The sequence below is a fragment of the Bicyclus anynana genome, chromosome 22 (assembly GCF_947172395.1).
Source record: "Bicyclus anynana chromosome 22, ilBicAnyn1.1, whole genome shotgun sequence".
NCBI lineage: Eukaryota > Metazoa > Arthropoda > Insecta > Lepidoptera > Nymphalidae > Bicyclus > Bicyclus anynana.
Window position 1 is genome coordinate 6,844,628 of NC_069104.1, and position 25,556 is coordinate 6,870,183.

A 25,556-nucleotide genomic window follows, 5' to 3' on the forward strand; every position below is an offset into this window, starting at 1 on the left:
TGTTGTTTTATGAAACTAGTTTTATACAAATACAAAGTGCGTTTTTACTTTGTTTGTATAACGATTATTTTTTGTAATTTGTTGTTTTAAGTCATGTATGTAATTACTGTCCAGCTTCTCACGGGTGCTATGTAGACAGTACTACTAGATACTAATATTATGATTAGTCTTACTACAGAATATCGTATAGCACACCCCACGCCCTCAGACTGCTGCCGACATGGACAAAACGTACGGTTCGGCAGCCGCTGCGCCTTCGCTTTTAAATCTCTGTATATATTTTTTATACTATAATATTTATGTACTTTATATATAAACCTTCCTCTTGAACCACTCTATCTATTGTTGGAAACGGCATTAAAATCCGTTGAATAGTTTATAAGATCTAAGCGAATATATGAAAACTGACCTTGCTTATTTTACCTGTGAAAACAGCATTATAATCTGTTGAGCCAATTAGCGCGAAAAGACAGACAGAAAGCAATCTTAAAAATAATTTTCTGTACTTTTTCTGTGTGATTAATCAAATGTACTGTTACTAGATTTCTACTTCTAAAATGGTATAAATAAAAAATAAAATGTACTTAACTTTTTTATTACTATTACAGTTTGTTTATATAGCTTAAGTACTATAAAATTATAAGATTATTGTAAAATGGCAGCAAGAATGTTATACCATGTTAAGTTTCACTTATTTATTCATCATATAAACATGTATGGAATCTTTCACAACTTGTTAAACATAAAAATCAGCATCAAAACAGGAATTTTTGAAAGAATTTCACAGGAATATAAATAAAACTATGTCAAAAGAAATTAAGTATTACATAAATAATTACCTTAGTGTGTATACAATAAATCTCCTATAATATAATTAATGTGATATTAGATAATAAATCAAAGTAATATTACACAAAAAAAATATTTTCTAATTTAATAGTAATATTTCAGTAGTCAAAATTAAAAATCTATAAAACAAAAATAAATTATATTCTCACCTGGGAGTAAATTGAAAACGATAATATAAATACGAGTATTAACTCTATTAAAAAAAATTAAAACAAAATTGTGCAGAGTTTTAAACTCAATTTTTGAAATTATGTGTTTTATTAAGACCAATTAAAATTTATTAAATTTAATCAAACTACCATAACTTTTGGTGTGTGTGTTTGTATCTTTATGCCACCAAAGCATATTAAATAAATATAAAAGACAAAAATGTTACTGTCTATCTGTTTGTTCCCTTTTTTAAATAAAGATTTATTCATTGCAATTTTAACTGTTTGTAATTTTAAAACATGAAAGTATTAATTAAAAAAACATTTTTAATAAACGAAATATATTCTATATAAAATAGTTAAAGCTCTTTGCAAAGTCAACAAGGATAGCAAGTATGTGGAGAATATAGGTTTACTTCATTTATTAGTAGCAAACTATATTTTTTTTAATCTCATGTATGAATACGATCAATCTCCTATTAAAAAGTGGATGCACAATCAGCAAGCAAAAAACGTCCCCACTCACTAAGTGCCAAACACAACATCTTGGCACTCGATTCAAGTAGTCACATTTGCAAATTCAACCTTAAACTCAATACTTAAGGTTGAATTTGCTCTGAATTTGGGATTTTATTGAATATTGGACTATATTTAAAGGCCTTTAGGTATAATTTTCTTTACCAATAATTATAAAACTGTCAAAGCAAAATTGGCCAGTTTTTTTATTTAAATTTTCTACACGATTGTGGGTACCTTTTATTATAAGAGGTCAATGATGGATACACATAAAATTAAATGAAAATAATTAAGAAACTTAAGTATTAATGTACAGAATATGTAATACCATCCCAACCACGTCTTAAATCTTGTAAAAATGCAAAGATCTTAGTACAAAATTTTAAAAAAGGAACGCAAATCTGTATAAACTATTTTCACTACCTATTATAGTTTGACTATTGAAAGCAGAGGCTGAAATCGCCCAGGAAATAAAAAAAAATCTACATTTTTTTACAAATACGGGTTGTATTTGTAAAAACATTGCTACTTGAATAAAAAAAAATTAAATTGCAAGTATCAAACTAATTTATTCCAATATCTGCACTATAATTTTAATGCTTTTTACTTTTTTTTTAATTTACCAGGAATTTCAGTCTGTACTTTCATTAGCCAAAGTCTACACATTTAAATAATTATTAGTCTGTGACTTTACATTATGATCTGTGGTTCGGGCACAGACAAGGCAATGGACTTATGCGGGAGGACTTGCCCCCCGTTGATATAGAGTTCGTCCTTCACTATGACATCTTCACCTAGCACTGTACAGTTCTCCATTCTCACCCAGCGGCCTACAACGGACCGCCAGCCGACGATGCAACTGTCAAGCCACGCGTGTTGCCTTACGCACGCACCTCGCAGAATTGTACTTCGTTTAATACACGCACCTGAAAATGACATGACAACAATCATCACACTATCACCACAGATTAATCAATAATAGGCAGATGGAGCGCACGGAACACAGGTGTCACAAATACAAAATTCAAAAACTAATACATTCTCGAGTCAGTACGACACGAAGCGTCGCATCAGTAACTTTCAATATTATTCAAGAAAAAATATTTAAACATTTTAAAACTGTTAACAAAAACTAAAAAAAATAAGATTTTTTATTGGTAATTATTGATTAACAGAGGGCGTAGGTTCAAATCCGGTCCGGGGACACTCCAACTTTTCAGTTTATGTGCATTTTAAGAAATTAAATATCACGCGTCACAAACGATGAAGGAAAAACATTGTGAGGAAACCTGCATACCTGAGAAATTTCTTAATTTTATATGTGTGTGAAGTTTACCAATCCACATTGGGCCAACGTTGTGGAGTAAGGCCTAACCCCTCTCATTCTGAGAGGAGACTCGTGCTCAACAATGAGCCGAATATGAGTTGTTGATGATGAGTAATGATGATATAATATAAAACATGGCAAATGTAGAACAGATATAGCAAATTTGGTTAATCTATACCAGCCTGGTTTTCCATAGCCATAAAAAATAAATGGTTACAAATTCTCTAAACTTCTTCAATTTTCTTTAAGTCTGATCTTAATCTATCTCAGAAAACTGTATGAAAATCTGTTTAGTAGAATAACAAAATAATGCAAACAAATACACAGACAGAGTAGCTCAGCGAATCGCGAAATTGAAGTGGCAATGGGCAGGCCACATAGTTCGAAGAGCCGATAGACGTTGGGGTCACAATGTGCTGTAATAGCGACCTCGCACCCGAAGACTTCCAAACATCACGATCCAGAGCCTCCAGTGAAACCCTGCGACTCTCTTGAAGTCATCAGTCCACCTGGTGGCAGGTCGACCAACACTGCACTTTCTCGTGCGGGGTCGCCATTCCAGCACCTTGGGACCCCGACACATTAACAAAAAATATTTCAAGTAATTAATACACGTTTCTCTTACCATCTTCTACAACTACATTGGGTCCTATGGTGACATTGGGGCCTATCCGGCAACCCTTGCCGATGGTGGCAGTGGGGTCAATCACGACGTTGCCAACCACTCCATCTCCTTCATGCAACATGTCTGAGTTCTTCTGACGTAGACTGGTTAGATAAAGACACATTCCTGAAAAGTAACGGCTATTACTAGCGTACGGTCGCGACTTCGTTCATGTGAAAGTCGATGTAAATACTTAAGGCTAACTCTCAGTCAAGGTTAGGCTAGGCTAACTCCAAAGCTAACTTGTAAAGAATAAAAAAAACCTTTGAAGCCCTACTTCCCCCTCTTCTATTAATATTTTCGCATGTTTAATATATAATAAATAACAAATTCAAAACATGAATGATTTATATTAAAAAAAACTTCGACCCCTTTTTAACGCTTTAGGAGTAGAATTAAAAATAATCTGAATAACAAAATGTCAGATTTTCAATTTCAGAAATATTTAACCCTTAGGGTTGAAATTTATGCCTAGTGCATTTCACATTCTATCGATATATGAAATGCACTAGGGATAAAATCTAGATCTGTCAAAGTATCCATCAACGTGAACATAATTTAAACAATGACAGACTTTCATAAAAAATCGGTTGTCTGTAAAGGTTTACTGACAATAGTTGAACAACGTCATAAGAAAATACTGATATCGTTGCTATAAACAATTGACACCATATTCACTTTTCACTACACTTTATACTTGACGAAAACATGTAAATGTATGTATAGCAGCTGTCCACGCGGACGCATCGCTCACTCAAGAAGGAGAGAGACATAATATGTCGAACGCTGCCGAACGCAGTTGTGCCTCTTTGTCGCTCGTTCCGCGCTCTCGCTTGCACTTCAAGCTTGAAATGGAACGCCTCAGAGCGAGGTAACGCCGCATGAGTCATGTTTAGGCGGCTTCACCGAATTTTATGACGTTGTCATGTCAAAAAACGGGGTAGGGGTGAAATTTTAGAAATTCCTTTTTACATGTTATTAGCTGCACTGCACTTGTAACTATGTATGTAAGAAAGACTTGAAATGTTAATTTAACCCACTTCCCGGTCTTCGATTAGGATGAAATTTTGCACACGCTCTGAGTTCTGATGACAATCATGACTAGCTAAGAAACGAAAAACAATTGTCACGTGACTTAAACAATATTTGTAATTTTTAGTGTGTGCTAAAAGCGTGTTTTTTAGTTTTTAAACTATTTAAAGTTATTTATGTTAAGTTTATAAACCATTTTTTACAAACATCACTTGAAAATGGTAATATAAGATTCATAGCAACACATTTTGGTTTAGTTTTAGTACCATAAACACTAAAAATAATGTAAAAATTAAAAGATTACCTGTTAAGAAATCTTTAGGTTGGCCAACATCCATCCAGAACCCTTGCAACTCCATGGCATACAGCTGTTCATCTTTGGCCATAAATGGAAACACCTCTTTTTCTATTGATGTTGGTTGCAATTTTATTCTATCTAGGACTGAAGGATTCAATATGTACATTCCTGAAATTAAGTTTTTTATTGAATTAGTTAGATGACCAGGCAAACTTTATTCTGCCATTTTTTCTTTCACACTAAAATACTGAAATTGGGATTAAAATATGGGGTTGTGGATAATAGTTGTTGTAACCATCAAATTCACTCTACCATATGTACAAAAAAAACATTACAATAGGTTAAGTAGTTTCAAAGGATTTTTTTAGGAATATCAGAATAAAAAGTAGATTAGTGATAAGGAGTACATATAACATCTGCTGTATGTCAGTGAAAGTGTGTTAAAATCTGTCCAGCAAATTTTAAAAATAGCTTTTTAAATACTTTTTTATAGGTAACAAGGACTACTTCTGTAAATATTTATTAAAAGCTGTTAATTTAAAATTAAAAAAAGACACTCTAATATTTAACAATACCGCTTGCAGTTCGCATTGCAAGAACCAGCTCATGACTAAGGGCCCGGTATGGGTTCGTAAATAGTCGGGCATACTCTGACGTTGTATTTAATATTATTTATTTGTATTTTACTTGCCTGCATTGATTTTGTTAGAAATAAACTCCTGTGGTTTTTCAACAAATTGTTCTATTTCACCATTTTCCTTGTATACCACTACTCCATATTTGGATGGTTCCTCCACCTTTGTTACTACTATAGTCCCTTCCTAGAAAATAAAGTGATCCCGTAAAGTAAAGTATTAATAAGAAAAATTTATTCATGTATGAAATTAAATTTCGTTTATATCAATAAAAATGAATAATATAAAAGAACAATATAATTTTTCTGTATGCATGAAATCTGTAATTTTAGTTTATTAGGAACACTTCTGTCTAGCATAATTTTGTAATTCAACCTGGATTTTTAATTAGCATATCATCATAATTTCCCTGGATTGGAACTATTCATTAAAAATATCAACACTATGTCTTGGTATGTTGTGATCAGTTTGTTTCACTCTTGAAAGTTTGCTGTGATTCACGAGAATATTATAGATGTCATATAGTTGACTGTCACCATACCCATGCTAACTGAAACACTTTAGTTTCAGCCTGTGGGCCAATATTCAACAAACGCTTATGACATGCTGATGCCAAAGAGTTGTTAACACCAGGTAAGATCAGTCTAGAATCATAATTTGTTGTTAAAGTAAACAAATTAAGAAAATATTATAATATGTTTTACCTTTCCATGGCTTCTATGGAATTTAGCAAGATCTTTGAATGGAAATTCACAAATAACATCAGAGTTTAGTACAAAAAATGGTTCAGGGCTTGCACTGAGCAATTCTCGGGCTAGAGCCAAAGGTCCAGCTGTGCCAAGAGGTTCGGTTTCATGTGAGAATGTAAGCGTCACACCAAGTTTTGACACCTGCTCTGTTAGCTCCTTTTCCATATCCTCCGCTCTGTAAGACACTGCTAGGATAACCTGAAGAAATATTGTACATTGTGAGTATTTCATTTTACACAGACTAGTACACAGTACACATTGAAGCCCCAATAGAACAACTGTTAAAGGACCATACTCATCACAGAGAAGTAGTGGTTCGATCTTCCTCCACTGTACAATTATTGTCATCATAATCAACATCATATCAGCCAATACAATTCAGTCAGGAGCATATTATAAGTACGGATGACACAAGGCATGAAGAGAAATTCATATAATAAGTTCTTTTAGCTGTAATTTGTAAATATCACTGAATGGTGACACATCAGTTGTATTAACTAATTAGAAAATTGGGTTACAATATTGTACATTTACCTAGTTGTAATATAGATGTACATAATGTACTATGTCTGATAAAATATCAAGATATAGTATTCATGTTGCACTTAAACTTACATAAATGAAACAAGATAAGAATAGGAACTGTATTAAGCCTCATAGTAAACTACAATTTAAGGTTTAAACTCCATCACTCATGAGTAACATATATATATATATATATGTATGTAGCTAGAATAATGTAATTATCTTGATGCATAAATGAAAAAGGTTATTCATCACAAAATCTTAAAAACCGCTTGACATACAAAGATGAAATTTGGTAGGAAGGTAGTCTATAGTTAGTAGGTATCCGTAAAGAACGGATTTTACGATATTTTTACATGTAAGCACATGTTTGCCTATGCAATAACATTTTTACTATTTCACTGATTTTTATGAAACTTATCTTATATCTGATACCTTAAGTATACTTGAAAGTATTAGATTCTTGTTCCTCACTTGCACCCCTTATGGTATGGTAAAAAGCCTTAACCCCATATATTATAGGGCAAGTGTTATCTATATTCCTCAAGCTGCAGCTTGGTTTAGAACCAATAGAAACCACAGTACCTCTCATAATGTGCAAAACTGAGGGAGTGCTGCAGCTTGCATGTGTTCTGAAGCATCATTTTGCTTAGTATGGGATTAAACTGCTTTATTGCTCCAGTGGTTGGCCTATATAACTTCAAATCGTGAGAGCTTGTGTTACTCTATTTTTTTTTACAAGTTAGCCCTTGAATACAATCTCACCTAATAGTAAGTTATGATACAATCTAAGATGGAAGAGGGCCAACTTGTTAGGAAGAGGATAAAAATCCACACCCCTATTGGTTACTACACAACATTGTAACAAAACACTAAATCGCTTGGTGGTACGCCTTGGCCAGTAGGGTGGTAACTAGTCACAGCATCATGTTTGCCGTGCTTACCTTTTATCATACACAAGCCGAGCTTTCCCGCTCCCGTACGTATACAGGGATAAAATATAGCCTATCATATTTACAAATTACGTGGCTTTCTAGTGTCAAAACAATTTTAAAAAATCAGTTTAGTAGATCCAGAGATTACTTACTTTAATACAACAAACTTTACCTGTTTATAATATTAGTATAGAAATGTACAGCTTTACAGTTTTCACCGCAAAACAGAACCGGCAAAATGAATTGATAAGAGAAACTATGATTCACTTACTTGCGTTACACCAGCTTCCACTAGAGCCTCAATTTGATGCATCAAAATGGGTTTATTCGCAAATTCCACAAGTGGCTTCGGTCTACTTAGCGTCAAGGGCCTAAGGCGGGTGCCGTAGCCCCCAACTAGAATGAGGGCTCGAATATCACCCAATTTCTTATCAGAACCGCACATATTTAAGTTTTAGTGTTAAAAATTAAATAAATCACTTTAAAATTTACACTGACGATGTAATGTCTTTCATCAGCTCTTACGTGGCGTTACTTTATTAATTATTATCGTAACAATAAAACAAATTACAATGAACAGTTTACGAATTCATGGAATAAACAATTTATCAGTGTATGTATTACGAAATTTATGATTATATTTTGCGATAATCGCTATCGACCTTATTGGTTCAAATTAGCTTTACTCTCGTATTTACTGAATTTCAACCAATAAAAATTAAATATTAGCCAATAGGTGCATTACAACAATCACGAAAAAAAGTAAAAGTTTGTATTTGTAATACATGAAACGTCATTTCATCATATACATTCAAACGTCAAAGTCACGTCAAAGTCACTATTTTTTTTTAAATTCAAAGCTTGTAACTGCATTACGAACTATCAACTGCAACTGGTTTTTAGCATCACACTCTCAGACCAAATATATATGGACTTGTAACGCCCCAAAATTTGCCAACAAAATTGTCCATCAGTTTTTCAGGAGGACAAGGTAAACATAATTTCAACTTCACAAACCGGCATTTATAAGAAGCTCTTTACACGAAGAAAACAATTACAACAATGAAATGTCGATTCCATAAAAACAGTTTCGTTAAACGTCTTAGATTGTTGATTCATGATTTTTGAGAGAGGGGTACCGTCTAGCAAGGAAGGTCGCTATACTACACGTCTGAGATTGCAACACTCACAACTCACGAGCAAGTGAAACTGTAAAAACTGTGGTCGTGAGCGGGATGGTTGTGATCGCTGTGTGGCAAGTACCATTTTATACCATATTTTACTTAGACTTGTTAGTAGACAAATTTTATGGGGACTTATCTCGCTCTGACATAGCTTATGATCAACGACCTAACGGCTGTATAAAAACTGTTTCTATAGAATTTATGTTTCATTGTTGTAATAAAAATAAATAAAATGATCAACATTTACTAAAAAATCAAGATACGTTTCATTTGTAAGTATTTTTAACTTAATTAAATAAAATGTGCAATAAAAACTAAATCGTAAAAGAATAGAGCGGGATTAAATCAGCGGGAATAGCAAAACATCAATCAAGTAAAAGAATGTGTAACGAGTTTAAGTGATGTGTTTGTTAGCCTGTGTAAAAATTACACGTGTGTGTATCAACATAGTTAGTTATAATCAAAATAGTTGCATAAAGACACAATAGTTAATTTAGTGTCCCTGTTATATATATTAATTTATTGTTGTATTACCCCGTCCCCCTCAAAATTGATGATTTAAGTGATGTAATTCCATAGGTATTTGGTCTGAGACCATTTTACGTAGTTGCCAGCTATACTATTAATTAATTGCTAATTAAATTTGCAATGGAAATACCGTTGTCATTTCAAATGTCATTATTTGACAGTTGTCAATTCCCATTTGTCAATTGTCATTGTGACAACTGACATTACGTAATGGCTGATGGCTGAATCCTGGTAGTTTATCTGCCTCAATAATCTTTAAATTTTCCTTAACCTGTTAAACAATGGCTTTGCCGGTTCGGATTTTATCTCGTTGCAAAGGTAAAAGTTTGTTTTTATTTAACCAATCTCAAGTTTCTCACATGTGGTTCAAAATTTACTACAATTTTTATTTACTTTTCTGCGAACAGTATTGGCTACGTTTCGATATTTTTTTCGTAGCCGTGACACTGCGGTAGCAACCTTGTAATGTGATTGATTAATTTTATACAGTACCAGTTTATATAGAACAATTTAATTCATTCATATAGTTAGAATATTTTACATAGCAATATTGTTGCTAAATTTTGTATGTCACCAATGTCATTCTTATTAGGTTTAACCTTCGTCTAAAAATACAATCTAATGATGTATTCGCTTAGATAACTTTTGGTAATATATATGAAGGGAAAATCTAAACATAATCCAATTTCCTGTTACAATGGGATAGGTCTTACAATGCTATGTATTGATTAGTAGATCAATATGTTGACCTTTGGACAAAAACATATGACAGCTTATCTTGCAAGTTTTGTTATATTTTGTGTTATTACTTCTTGATAAACTTTGTTTTCATTGTATTTCTCAAAAGTTTGACCAGTAGTTGTATTTATCTCAATACAAGAAAATGGGTGTGGTTGCAAAATTACAGCTAATTTGTTGAACACAATATGGTGATTTTATAACTTGTGTTTGTACTTGACTATTTTTAATTATATCAAGTAGTTATGTAATGGAAGTCCCATTTTTAATTTATTAGATACAAGAAGAATTGATTAATTCTATTTCTGATAATTGTCTGAGTACAAAAAATGTTAATGTTCTTTAATCACTGTTTAATACTGAGAGGTGCTAAATCTTTGATATTATTCTATTTTGTATTATACTTATGTTATGAATAATTTATACATATCCTCTACTTATGAAAATACAATAATCCTCATGAGAAAATTTGATCAATACCATAGACTTAAGAAAATAATTTTCGACTATAATGTTTTCAATAAATGTTTTTTTAAAAAAAGAACATTTGCTGTATTTTTTAAATATGACCAATATTCCCATTCTGCTCCAAATAGTTGTAAAATACTGTATTAGAACTGAGCAATTGAGGCTTATGATTTAGAGTTTAAACTTTAATGATTATGTCATTCCTAAAATTACCATTATAAATTATCCCTGAATCAATAACTTTTTACAGATGGCTTAAAGCTTGGCAACATTAGATATTCTAGTAACACACCATACACACAGACTCGGAAAAACTTGGCACTAACAAGTGAGACCAAAGTCATTGTGCAGGGTTTCACCGGCAAACAGGGTACTTTCCACAGTCAACAAGCTCTTGACTATGGAACCAAGATTGTGGGAGGTGTTTCACCAAAAAAAGCTGGAACAGAACATCTGGGAAAGCCAGTATTTGGGACTGTAAGGGATGCCAAGGAAAAGACAGGCGCAGAAGCGAGTGTTATCTATGTCCCTCCGCCTGGAGCTGCTGCAGCCATTTTGGAAGCAATCGAAGCTGAAGTACCACTGATAGTGTGCATCACTGAGGGAGTGCCGCAGCATGTGAGTGTTTTGAACTATAATTTTTCCTTAGGATTATCATTAACATATTGGGTTCAATGTTGAGCGCAAGTTTCCTCTCAAAATGAGAGGGGTTAGAATATTAGTCCACCATGCTGCCCCAATGCGAATTGGCAATCTTCACTTACATAGAAAATTAAGAAAATTTCCAAGTATGCAGGTTTCCTGATGATGTTTTTCCCTCTGTTCGTGACATGTGATATTTAATTTCTTAAAATGCACATAACTGAAAAGTTGGAGGTGCATGCCCTAAATCGAATTGATGGGAGAGGTCATATCCACTGGGCTACAACTCTGTAGTTAGCCTAAATGGCTTCAGATCACAAGGTGGACTGCTCTAGTCCTGGGTTGTGCTAGGAATTTTTAGTAGCGTAAGTTGCGAAGTTTGTGTTTTACTAGATAAAGCATCTTAAGCCATCAGTCCCAATCAATATTTTTAACAGAAGGTAGTGAAGGTAGTGTTGTTGATCTGACATTGTATTTGAAAGAGGTAGAGAACGACACCTTAAAATATAAACTAGTAAACCTGTCTGCAACGAAAAGCAATGAATACTCACTCTATAGAGCTGTTAAAACAAGCAAAGCTGCACCCATAACCACAAAACACCCACTAAAACTGGAGAATGATACCTGGGCTAGAAAAGATGGTGAACGTGCAGAAGCCTTTGCCAAATTTCTAGGTGAAGTTTTTACTCCAAATAACGGTAACCCAGACACTGATAGAGAAGTCGACGAGTTTTTGGATTGTGATCTTCAACTAAGCTTACCAATAAAAAGCTGCACTCCTAGAGAAGTCGGTAGAGTAATAAAAGAACTTGAACTTCACAAAGCACCGGGATACTGTTTAATAACGGCTGAAGTACTACTACAACTTCCAAGGAAAGCGATTGTGTTTTTTACTCAACTTTTTAATGGAATCTTGAGAACATCCCACTACCCGTCTATTTGGAAAATTTCCGAAATCATTATGATTCCAAAACCGGGGAAGCCACCGCATCTAGTTACATCCTATAGACCCATAAGCCTACTACCAACATTATCCAAATTATTTGAAAAAATAACTCTGTCCAGGCTTAAAACTATTATGCATGAAAGGGAAATTATTCCTCAGCATCAATTCGGATTCAGAAGCCAACATTCCACTGTGGAACAAGTACACAGAGTAGCAAAAAAAATTCGAGAAGCTTTGGAAAATAAACAATACTGCTCTGCAGTGTTTTTGGATGTGCAACAGGCTTTTGACAAAGTCTGGCATGATGGATTGCTATTTAAAGCCAAGCATTGTCTCCCACACAACTTTTTTACATTATTGGAATCATATGTAAAACAAAGAATATTCAGAGTAAAAATTAATGACGCGTACTCGAACTTTCATGATATCAAAGCAGGTGTTCCTCAGGGTTCCGTTTTGGGACCCACACTCTATCTATTATACACTGCTGATATTCCCGTCTCAAAAAATGTACTTACCGCTACATTCGCTGATGATACAGCGGTATTGTGTAACAACAAAGACGCACACATGGCTTCAAATATCTTGCAAGAACACCTGAATAAGATAAACTCATGGATGATTAAATGGCGTATCAAAGCTAGTTCTACCAAGTCAACACATGTGACCTTTACTTTGCGAGCAGACGAGTGTACTCCCGTAAAATTGGGACTAGATATCATCCCCCATAGCGACACTGCAAAATATCTTGGGATACACTTGGACAAAAAACAAACGTGGAGAACACACATAGTAAAAAAACGCGATGAATTAAATCAAAGCTTTAGAAAACTCAACTGGCTTATGGGAAGACATTCGCATGTCTCGCTCAGTAATAAATTGCTCATTTACAAAACAGTAATAAAACCAGTATGGACCTATGGCATTGAGCTATGGGGCACAGCAAAAAACTCAAACCTGGAAATATTACAAATATTCCAAAATAAAGTTCTAAAAACCATCACAAATGCTCCATGGTTCACCAAGATATCGGAATTGCATGAGTATCTAGACATAAAAACAATCAAGGAAGAGGTTGAACTCAGATCAATGAGCTATAAAAATCGCATCATTATCCATGAAAACAAACTTGCTACCGCCCTCAGTGTCCCAATGGATGTTCGAAGGCTAAAGCGCGCATACATATGGGATTTCCTAAAAAAATAAATATCAAAAAAAATCAATAACAAAGTAAATTAGCCAGCATGACCCTCAATGGAAGGTCAGCTGCACATGCCATAAAGTACTCTCAAGCAATTTGCTTATAGCTGATGCAGCTGATTGCACAATAGAAATTAAATTTTAAAAAAAAAAAAAAAAAAAAAAAAGGTAGTGATTGTTAAATAAACATACATCATGATCAATTGTATTTTAATTTCAATTGCATTCTAATATTCTTATATTTGCATCATAATTCTATACTCTGCTCAGAAGTTAACAAATAGAAATTGTAAGCCAATTGGATCTAGTTGCTAGCCTTAATTGCTTGATTATTGATTTGTGCTATGTTGATTGTTTGTAATCTATTGAGCAGGAATGCTATGTATGGAACTATTGACTACATTTTGTGTTGTATTCAATATAACATGTATTATAAACTTCTCAGTCTTTATTTTCCTACATAACAATTGAAGGGAATTTCATAAACAGGCTCACTGGTGTCTCCCTCAGTTTCAGATTCAGTGTTCCCCTCTCAAACCTTCCTGAAGCCTTCGTGAACCTAACAATATCCCCTATGCATAATATTGGGCATATAGATTTGTCAGGTTTGCTTCATTCAATGTATCCTTAGTAAATCATATCATACCAGCGCGAACATGGGACACTCAGTTATAAAGTGACAGCTCCTGGACATGATGGATCTTCTATGATTTTCATTATCTTCAGTGTCTATTGAGTAGACAATGTCTAGTTGTCATGCCTGCTGCCAGTTCTATATTGGACCTGCTATGTAACAGGAGTTGTTTTGTTTTCTTGTGTGAAAAAAGTTGATACACAATCAGCAACCAAAAAACGTCCCCACTCAATGAGCGCCAAACACAACTTCTTGGCACTCAATTCAAGTAGTCGCATTTGCAAATTCAACCTTAAGCCTTAAGGTTGAATTTGCTCTGAATTTGGGATTTTATTGAATATTGTACTATATGTATTTAAAGGCCTTTAGGTATAATTTTCTTTACCAATAATTCTAAAACTGTCAAAGCCAAATTGGCCAGTTCTTAAGTGCATGACAAAATTGCTTGGAAATGAAATGTATTACATGACAGACTTATATACCTATTGTAAAATAGTGATAAACTAAAAAAGGATAAACCTGACTGAGTTTGTTGTGGACTCTTCTCGGACCAAGGCGCGTTTAGAACCCTCGTAACTTTAATTATAAGTTTTCGAATAATTATTATCACCTTTATCTTAAGTTTAATATTGTTACCTGACGTTTCGAAAGAGCTTGTAAACTAAGCCTATTTGAAATTAATGAATTTTGACTTTGACATGATTGTGCGTCCTTTTATTATGAGAGGTCAATGGTTAGTATAGATATTAATGAGATCGGTTGCAATTCCAGGACATGGTGCGTGTAAAACATGCACTGCTCCGTCAGAACAAGTCCCGGCTGGTGGGGCCCAACTGTCCCGGCATCATCGCGCCGGAGAAGTGCAAGATCGGCATCATGCCGGCGGCGGTGCACAAGAAGGGTTGCATCGGCGTGGTCTCCCGATCTGGAACGCTGACGTACGAAGCTTGCCATCAGACTACTGTTGTAAGTTCAGTAATAATAATACTAATGCCCGTTTTCACCAACGTTTCCTAAATTTTAGGGACTACTTACGCAACTTTCAGTAACACTTACTGACTATTTCGTTTTCACCCACCTTTAGGAAACACCTAACCGCTTAAGACACTCCTTAAGATTAGGAGCCCGAATATTCACTACCTAACGGGATCCTAACAAAGAAATGATTGACAACGAGACGCCATTTCATTTCTTTTGCTAAAATGGAAGGCCACATAAGTGATTTTTTGGACGATATTGATGCTTTTGAAACATTGGCGCTAATTTCTAATCCTAAAATTTTAGCTTTAGAAGAACTTTATTTAGAGTTTGTCTGATTGTCCTTTAGGAGAAAGGCCTCCTCCAAGCTTTTCCACAATGGGGTAGTTGACAATTTTTTTTAAATGGTTTTAAATATTTCATTATCGTTCTACTAGATTAAAATTTTTTTTAATATTTTTTTGAGAGAATTTTAGTTTTTAAATATGTTTTTGCCAATACAAGCCAAAACGCCTGTCGGCCATGATGGTCTATATTTTAACTGTTTCATGACATCACTTTATTAAATCCCTTACAAACAAAGTGTTCAACCAAAATATTAGTTAACGATTAGTTTGATGTTTGGTACATCAATGTTACTTGATATGATGTCACAAAACGGTAATGGACGTCAGCGTTTTTGTACGTTTGTAAAATTAGATAAAAATACATGATATTTAAATCAAGCCTTATAAGAAATCCTTAACTTTTTAACCGACTTCAAAAAGGAGGAGGTTCTCAATTCGGTCGGTATTTTTTTTTTTTTTTTATGTATGTACACCGATTACTCAAAGACGCCTGGACCGATTTCAAAAATTCTTTTTTTGTTTGAAACGGTATAGTCCCCATTTGGTCCCATTGCCATCATGTCAAGATCTGGTGATGGAATCTTGGAGAAATTGAGGGGAACTTTCGAAAATTATATGGTTGTCTAGCGTGTTCGTAAACTTTTCCATTTAGTACTTTTAAGCACTACAATTTCATGAAGGTTTAAACCTTCGATCTGATGATGGAGCCATAAAACATACGAGGGAACTCCTCGGCGATTTACAGCAGTTACCTTGTGTTTGGGCTTGATTAATTTGTATTAATGAGAACTTTCCACATAGATAGGTTGTGACTGTCATTTAGGGGTTTGGTGATGAAGACCAAGGACAATTAAGGGAACTCCTTAACAGTTTACAGTAACTACCTTGTGTTTGGCCTTGATTAATTCATATTGCTGAGAACTTTGTGCCAAGATGGGTTGTGACTGTCATTAGGGGTCTGATGATGTAGACCAAGGTCAATTAAGGGAACCCCTTAACGGTTTACGGTAGCTACCCTGTGCTTGGGCTTGATTATTTTGTATTGCTGAGAATTTTGTACCAAGATGGGTTGTGACTGTCATTAGGGGTCTGATGTGTTCGTTTGAGATGAAATTTTACACTAAAAATGGAAAAATAATAAAAATTTTAATAAAAAAAATACAATCGACTTCAAAACCTAAAAACGTACCCAGTAAACTAAAAAGCGAATAATAACATCATAATATGTTCTACCTGCTGATCAGTATGAAGGCGGTGCTTAGCCGGTGTTGTCTTGATTTAAGCCATTTCTGACAGGACCACATGAAACAACACTGTCTGCAAAATGTAAATGGCTTGAATTAATACATCACCGACTTAGCACCGCCTTCATACTGATCAGCAGGTAGAACATATTATGATGTTATTTTTCGCTTTTTAGTTTACTGGGTACGTTTTTAGGTTTTGAAGTCGGTTGTATTTTTTTTATTAAAATTTTTATTATATTAATTGATATCAATATGTCACAGTTACATTGTAAAATACGTTAGTTTATAAACTTTATAATTTTTATAATAATTTCTTTCATAAGTACTCCAAGAAAGTACTCTATACTACAGCGTTTCTTGCTAAGTACAGTTTATCAACAAACAAGTTAAAAATTAGGGTATAAATCACTAGTCATTTCACACCTAATAATAATTATAATTAACTTGTTCTTAAATTAATGAAAATAAATTTGATTATTAAGCTTAGAACAATTAGATATGGTTAATATATTTTATATAACATTTTATAAACAAATCATACATAGTTTAAAATAAATAAGTTATGAAATTACATGCGTTTTCTAACTTAATTTCTGATTTCTTTGTTGGTAAACAGTACTCATCAAGAAAGACTGTAGTATAGTTAAAAATGAACTGTTGATGATGATACATATGCTTTATTTTTACAGACTGGACTAGGTCAGACCCTCTGTGTGGGTATTGGAGGTGATCCTTTCAACGGCACAGACTTCATCGACTGCCTGGAAGTGTTCCTGAATGACCCGGAGACAAAGGGGATAATACTCATTGGTGAAATTGGAGGCAACGCTGAAGAGCTCGCGTCTGACTACTTGATTCAGAATAATACTGTAAGTTTATCTTGTGTTTTTAAAACTGTAAACACGTTATAGCTTCAATAGCTCAATGGTAAGGTGGTCGGACTCATCACCGAGGGGTGGTGATTCGATCCCCGCCCTGTGGTCTATTGTCGTGCCTACTCCTAATACAGTCTTTACCGACTAGTTAGAGGGGAATGGGAATATTGGTCATACTAAAAAAAAGATATGGCAAATATTCATTTTCAAAAAAAAAATAAAAAAAAAGGAATTAAATGAATCAGAAAACTCGACTGCAAAAAATAACCCTGTACAAATTATAAAACAAATGTCTGTCTATTTTTGATAAACCCAAAGTACTGAACAGATTTTCATGCGAGTTCCATCAACTGATAGTGATTTATGAGGTTTAGGTATATTATTTGTCAAAATTTGTCAATTGGTTGAAAGATTTCATGGAAATCGCTACTTAATTAATCCTTTTGAGATGTAAAAAAAAATCCTAGTAAGATATCTCTTATAGAGTACTACATGGACGAAGTCATGACTCAAGAGCATGTCTGCTAGTTGTAATTATAAAATATATTTATTGTAGAAACCCCTACTTCTAATTTAGCATTGAAACTTAAGTATACACTTAATTAGTTCAAGCAGTTTTTTATTATCTGCTTAAATTAAATTCTGTGGTAAATTAATTAATCTGTATAATTAAAAATTAATCATGAATATATTATCTCTGTGTGCATTCTGTGCATTGCTAAATGATCCCAATAAAAAAAAAAATATTTGTATTACATTGTTTATTAAAATAATTTATTTGATAGTATAAGAATAATGTCATTTAAATGAAAATCATTTTTCATTTTCTCATGCTAATGTTTTCTTTTAACAGAGCAAGGTAATAGAGAGAATAGCTCGGCGCCAAAGGTTTTATCTCACACTTTTTGATTTGGCAAAATCATTCTTATTACGATTGCAATAGAGTAGTCTCATATTATAAGTAGTTTCACACAAGTTTGTTAGGTGTGAATTTGAATATCATGTAACATTTAGTGTGTAAATATTATTATCACTTGGATGTTGTCAGATTGAGTTGTATCAATAATCATATTATATGTACTCTAATATGAGTACATAATATCAGGATCATTCATTTGGTGTATGACATAGTTATTGTTTTTTCTCATTTAATTTTTATATATTCGTAATAGTTACGCCATTGAAAACTAAAATTTTAACTAGAAGATGATGTAAAATTTAAGTAGAAGTAAGAAATTAAAGTAAAGGTCTCATAGCTCTTTAGTTATGAGGACTCAAAATCAAGAAGTCTACAGTTTGATTTCTAACTGTTCTAAACGCAGTGTCTACTTGTCTAAATTGAGTAAAATTATTAAATAATTGCGATGGGGCTGTAACAGAAGAACACAAAAATCGTTTTTTGTTGAAGTTTGTTCACAATAATCTTCTAAAATACAGAGAAATCCAAGCGAAAACGTCAGATATCATTACGTGATGTTATATTAGAAAGATAAAAAAGTTATCGTTTTGGAAACTTGTTTTAACTTAAGAGGTATTCATGTCATGTCGTTCGTAATGACTCTTGTATTAATTTTTAGTGTAATATCAGACACTATTTTTGTTGTATAAAGTCAAAACATCTTCCGAAAATAGTAAACCATAATTTGTCACGATGTACTCATACCTACATGTCATGTTTATGGTTTGATGTGTTGTGTTTTTGACTCGAAAAACTCATGATACTCAATCACATCATAATATGTATAAAAACATTTCGTAAATGTGTTGAAAGTATACTCAGAGACACAATTATGATCTTCTTTAATATCACGCGAGTATATTAAAGTGGGCACTTTAATATACTCGCGTCATATTAAAGAGGACGGATAATTGTGCCTCTGAGTATATTAATATGACATTTTCAAAATACATCAAGGCATGAGTTTTTTTTTTCACGTCTGTATTAGATGACCTACCGTCAAAAACCCGGAGTTGTAGTCTGTAGGTAATGTCTCTCTCGGTTTGTTTGATCAATAAACAGTCATATAGGAAACAAATAACCCTTAACTAAAAATGGCTATATGGTTATGAATTCTAACATATTGCGCATTGTTTTATAACAGGGACAGAAAGCCAAGCCCGTGGTGTCGTTCATCGCCGGGCTCACAGCGCCGCCCGGCCGGCGGATGGGCCACGCGGGCGCCATCATCTCGGGCGGCAAGGGAGGCGCCATGGACAAGATCAAGGCCCTAGAGAAAGCCAACGTCATCGTGACCCGCTCGCCCGCCAAAATGGGCGTCGAACTGTTCAAGGAAATGAAACGATTAGAGATCGTCTAAACAAACTATATACCTACACTCTCTGTCCATTATACTTTGTATAGACTTTTAGTAATTATACACAAATTATTATTTATTGTCTACATGCCGTTGTTTTTCGATGTTTCTCGAATTGTTGTACGATGGGCGATGCAATTAAACTGATTGGTGCGTAATGGGTGTAGCCAATGTTGACTGGGCAAATTCATAAACTTTGTGACCAACAGCCAAAACGCCCTTTATTTCGTGTGCTAAATATCCTAGTCTTTTTACACAAACAGAGAGGCCTGGTAGCGAAATTTTTTGTATAGTCTGACCAGAAATAGTAAAAACTTTGATTGGTGGCGCCACTAGTGTTTTTGAGCAGTCTGTGCTTAGTATGCTAATTAGTTCCTGTTTTTGCCGCAACATGGCGAGGTTTTTTTTTGTTTTTTGGTTGGGCTATATATAATTAACTATACACACAAATATGTTTGTGTAATTTTGTAATGATGCACCTAATAGGGCTGAGCGTTTGAATTAGTGCTCTTTTCAAACATGTTGAAGCCAAGACATTGAGAATTTCCAGTAGCTTGCTTTATTAGAAGCACCATTGAAAACAGTCCTTTACTGATTCCACTTATTCTTATATTATTTTCTCTCATTTATTTAATTGTCCTTTTTTTTTGATTTTAACCAATGTTAATAAATCTTATACTTCCAAAATTAACATCTGTCAATGTAGGAATCAGTGGCAATCGGTGTTTATTGGCAGATGGTAAAATGTTCAACACTTTCATTGGTCAGTTTTCAAGAAAAAACGCACTTGTTAGGGCATTTGCTACGTGGTTACGCCCGTGAACAATATTTTGATAAATTTTGTGATTCATTGTGTTCAAAATCTCTTTTTATAACGCACGGTATAGCTAAAAAGCACTCAATTGTATGATGTTAAATGTAAGTTATAATCTGATAAAATATCCACTCCTAAAGTTAAGTTGCCATACAATGGTGATTGTAGGGGACGCTTGAATTGTTGTATTTTGAAATGTAATGTGTATATTATTAATCAAGCATAAAACTTGTAAAGACCTGTTCCAACTTTATTGATGTGAAATAAATTACAATTATTAGATGTTGTTGTTTTATTGAAGTGAAAGATACAAATATGATGATTGGCAAACATCAATTAATCATATTTTACTTAGTCATTTTTCGTGAATAATGATTTCATGCTAAAGTTACATACTTACATAGTTGAGCTATTACCTAATTTTGTTACTTTACAATATCCCGCTAGATCCCAGAGTTATATTAAAAGATACCAAAATTCATCTGAATCGATACAGCAGTTAAGCTGTCAAGCAGACTTTTGAATTAATCTAATGGTATAAATGGTTTCTTGTTATGTTTATAGATGATCGCGATGCGATACTGAATATATATATTTAGAGAATCATATGCAGTAATAACTACAGCAGCTGTAGCGTTTCCGTATGTGTGTAATGTTGTTCAAAAACTTGCAAAAACAAACCTTAAAAGACTAGTATCCAGAGCAAGAAGAATAAATAAAACAAATCAAAAAGGCTACAACCGAAACCAGAGAAGCCAATTAGAAAAATAATGATTGTCGATGTCTCTTTCCTGTCAAATCCAAGCATGTGTCAAAGAGAATATAAACAGATTTTTGTATGTACTGTTGGTTGGTGGTAGGGTAGGTATTTCTTTCAAAGTACATTGTTCTTTTGATCGAGCGAGTAGATTTTTGAATCGAAAGTGTACTTTAATTAACAAAAATGGAGGTGGATTTGAAACATTAAATAACTTTGATTGTAAGTTAGTGTGTATGTGAAATTGCATTAGTGTATTGTTTGTGATGTCAAGAATTCAGAAAGTGCTTGTAATCAAGTCGACACTAAACGCATACGATCGTTCCAGCACGAAAGATAAATACTTCTTCGGGCTAAGATGAGCAACTGGGCGAGGCGTATGCACCGTCGAGCAGCCACATTAAGCAATGTGGTCACATCGTGTGGTCATCCGAATTCTTTGCCATATCCGCGGAGAATTGAAAAAGTAAAGTTTGGTGTACCTCTTCAGGAAGTTTGTAAGGACGACATACCGGGACCCCTGCTTGTTAGTATATTCAACAACCTTCGCTTAAAACAAAAATAAAATTATTAATGTAATTTTTTATTGACAATTCAAGAGGTTATTTTGCTGACAAATACTATAAAATTATTTTAAATCATAATTAAATAGTTAATAAAAAAATACATAGTAGTTCTGAGGTATATTAATTAAAAATAAAATAAATTCTAGCTAGTACTTAAATTAATTTTCATAAATTGATTATAATTTTATGTGACTTAATGAGCCAATTATAAGAGGGTTATATGGTCTAGGTGCTGATTCTTAAGCTAAATAAAGAGGCACCGCTCCGTCGTGATGTGTTCCGAGCGCCTGGTCATCAAGGTGCTATGAAGAAGTTGATACATTTCTTACAAACTGGACGACTGGTTAATGTTGACAATTATTCTGTTTACACTATTGCTAGTGTTCTCAAAAAGTTCCTGAGGTGAGTTTTATCTATCTTTTCATATTAGCTTATCAAAGCAATGTAATTTATAATAACTGTTAAAGAACATTACAATTTTAGGATTTTATATTATGAAATATTTAATTTATCTACATAATATTACCATCAACATCAGTCAATGGATGTCCACTACAGGATTTGGGTTTTTTATAAGGATTTTTAAACAGTTAAGTCAGACAGACAGATTTTGAATCAAGACCATGACTTACCTCTATCCACAGACTTCCCATGACCTGCCTAATTAAAAGCCATAATTGTACAATATAACAAACAACATCTGTTATTTACAATAGGGTAGTTGGCTCATATCAATTTTAATATAAACAATATTAATCTAGTGTAGTACATAGGTCTGAAATATAAAATTAAATTTTTTATGTATGTCTCAAAAAATATGGTATTATTTTAGATCTAGTACAATAATGAATAATTTAAAAAACTGAAGTAGATACCATTAAAAAAAGTGTCAACTAGCCTATTTACCATATCTCCTATATTTATTAAAACAGTAATCAATCTTCAATAGAATGAATTAGTAATTCATACTTAATCTAATTCTACAAGTACTGTTTTAGTAAAGTCAATAAATTAAGGATTAGGTGTAATTAAAGATTAGATTTGTCGTATGTAATGCGCTTAGCCCTGACAACATAATGACAGATTAGTCAGGACAATTGTAATCTTTGACATTGTAATTATTAGAAACTGAACCTTTTCATCTAATTAGCTTTTTGGCTGGTGGGAGGCTTCGGCCATGGCTAGTTACCACCCTATCAGCAAAGACATACTGCCAAGCAATTTAACTTACCGGTATGATGTTGTGTAGAAACCGAAAGGGGTGTGCATTTTCATCCTCCTAACAAGTTAGCCCACTTCCAGCTTAGATCACTTACCATCAAGTGAGATTGTAGTCAAGGGCTTGTAAAGAATAAAATTAATAAAATAAAAGAAGAAGTTTGGTATAATGATTAATTAAACTTATTTAATTATATATATTTTTATGTTATGTGTATCTGCAACCAGTATACAGACTATAAGCTGATTCTTATATGTGATTTGGCTTTACTGGACAGGAAGATCATTGTTCTCAAGTATGCTACTTGTATCAAGTGATAGGACTTTTTTTAAATGTGTTTTTTAACACCAAGATTTTTCTGTAGGAAAATACCTGGAGGAGTGTTCGGCAGAGATGGTGAGATGGAGTTGTTTGCTGTGGTGGAGCTGCCTGCAGAACAGCAAGTGGATGCTATCAGAAGGTGAGTGTTGAAATTTTATCAGTTGCTACAATGAGAAATGAGAACAAAGTGGATATAGTAATACTAGTGGACGCCCACTACTTCATCCGCGTGAAAATCAATGTAAACTTTAAACCCCTCTTTCACCACTTTAGGGGTTGTATTTTAAAAATTCTTAAATCACATTACATTTAGTTTTTTTTGTTATGATTTATGGCCAAATTTTTAAAACAGTGACTCATAAAATGGATGACTTTCCATACAAACTTTCAATCCCTATTTCAACCTCTTCTATTTTTGATGAAAAGAAGCCTATGTTTAACACATAGGCTTCTTAGGCCAGAGTAAAATTTATTTCCATTCCAAATTTCAGCCAAATTGCTTCAGTAGCTGCTACACAAAGGAGGAACAAACATACACAAAACCCAACATCTCTTGACCAACTCTTGGCTCACCATCAAACACAAAACAATCATTCATATTTCGTTATTTCACAAGTTCAACCGTATGACCACGATAATTAGCGCGACGTCATATGAATTAATTATCATATAATTATCGTTTTATTTCCCTCTAATTACATTGTGTTGATGACTTCAAGTTTATAATCGATGATTATTGTAATTTTAATTTCTTTCCTGAGTTTGAACATGGCCATGGGAAATTTATCGAAACATAAATTTCACTTCATTTATACTAATATTTTAAAGAGGAATTACGTATAGGTGAAACCGCTAGGTCTGCTAGTTGCTAATATTCTTTATTTTGAATAACTTTTAATTTTTGCTAATACACATAATCATCATCATCATTATCAGCCGATGGACGTCCACTGCTGGACATAGGCCTCTTGCATGGACCTCCAAGTACAACGGTCTCGAGCCGCCAGCAATCAGCGGCTCCCTGCAACCCACTTGATGTCTTTGGTCCACCTAATAAGGCCTATAGTTAGTGACCAAGTATCGGATCCGTAGGTCATCATTGGCAACACGCACGCTAATACTCATAATGGGAACTTAATATGCATTCATCAATGGATCTCGGTTCATTGTGCACCACAATGGGAGACGCCGGTGCACGTCATAACCACAGTGTCAAGGCAGAACAATGCGTTCCTTGAATGCGGCACTAACTTGAATTTTGATGTCTCCGCACTTATAGGGCTGTGCCATTCTTCCTAACGTGTAATATGATCGGCTAGTTGACTCATGTCAAAGCCAATATTAATTTCGTATCGTCATTATCAACCCATATTCGGCTCGCTGCTGAGCTCGAGTCCCTCTCAATGTGAGGGGTTAGCCCACCACGCTGGCCCAATGCGGTTTGGCATACTTCACACATGCAGAGAATTGAGAAAATTCTCTGTTATGCAGGTTTCCTCACGATGTTTTTCCTTCACCGTTTGAGACACGTGATATTTAATTTCTTAAAATGCACACAACTGAAAAGTTGGAGGTGCATGCCTCGGACCGGATTTGATTTTCGATTCTAAGCTATCACGGCTCTACTCAAAAAAAATATGCACGTCGAATAGTTAAACTCTGACTTTCGTCGGTTAAAAAATAAATCCTCAAAAGCTCTATGGTAGTGTTTGATGCCTTTGGACTGTTTTCTTTCAAGAATTTGTTATGTTTAAAAGTTACTTATCCAATAACAAATAAACCGTGATTCCAGGTAAAAATTACAATTAGAAAAAAAATTATACGCATCGACTTTTTGGAAATCTAATAAATTGCATCTAAAATCAATTAATCATTTTCCGTTATTATTTGTAAATGTATAGTTTTCAAGACAGATTTATGTAGTTCTAATTTTACATTTTTACTGTGAATTTATTTAATTTGTTGAATGGGCGTTATTCGGACCCGCATCTCTCTGGCCGACGCCCAAATCATTTGTCAAGTTAGTCGCAGCTAGCCGTGGTCATTTAATATTATTTATTAATTTTATTTATCTATTAATTTAAAAATATGACGTATG

At 33.8% G+C, this 25,556-nt stretch overlaps 3 protein-coding genes across 8 annotated transcripts in view; 2 read left to right on the forward strand and 1 right to left on the reverse strand.

Moving 5' to 3' along the window:
- Positions 1-579: 579 nt before the first annotated feature.
- LOC112050672 (mannose-1-phosphate guanyltransferase beta) lies at positions 580-8,452 on the reverse strand. Its single transcript, XM_024088983.2, has 6 exons — positions 7,951-8,452; positions 6,175-6,417; positions 5,527-5,656; positions 4,842-5,003; positions 3,467-3,631; positions 580-2,440 (listed from the first exon to the last, which is right to left on the reverse strand). The coding sequence occupies exons 1-6, from the start codon at positions 8,122-8,124 to the stop codon at positions 2,205-2,207; spliced, it is 1,110 nt and encodes a 369-aa protein (XP_023944751.1). The 5' UTR covers positions 8,125-8,452; the 3' UTR covers positions 580-2,204.
- A 1,117-nt stretch (positions 8,453-9,569) lies between these two features.
- Positions 9,570-20,877, forward strand: LOC112050670 (succinate--CoA ligase [ADP/GDP-forming] subunit alpha, mitochondrial). Its single transcript, XM_024088982.2, has 5 exons — positions 9,570-9,709; positions 10,848-11,215; positions 14,791-14,985; positions 17,281-17,460; positions 19,569-20,877. The coding sequence occupies exons 1-5, from the start codon at positions 9,673-9,675 to the stop codon at positions 19,782-19,784; spliced, it is 996 nt and encodes a 331-aa protein (XP_023944750.1). The 5' UTR covers positions 9,570-9,672; the 3' UTR covers positions 19,785-20,877.
- Positions 20,878-21,439: 562 nt separating this feature from the next.
- LOC112050669 (rho GTPase-activating protein 20) overlaps positions 21,440-25,556 on the forward strand; it is a 46,926-nt gene continuing 42,809 nt past the window's right edge. For 5 of the 6 annotated variants that reach the window (XM_052888327.1, XM_052888329.1, XM_052888330.1 and 2 more), the window contains exons 1-3: positions 21,440-21,878; positions 22,148-22,320; positions 23,502-23,597. In XM_052888327.1, the coding sequence (XP_052744287.1) occupies positions 21,711-21,878; positions 22,148-22,320; positions 23,502-23,597 (437 nt within the window). In that variant the 5' untranslated portion in view covers positions 21,440-21,710. The remainder of the gene's footprint in view (positions 21,879-22,147; positions 22,321-23,501; positions 23,598-25,556) is intronic. The other variant, XM_052888328.1, reaches the window with a different exon arrangement.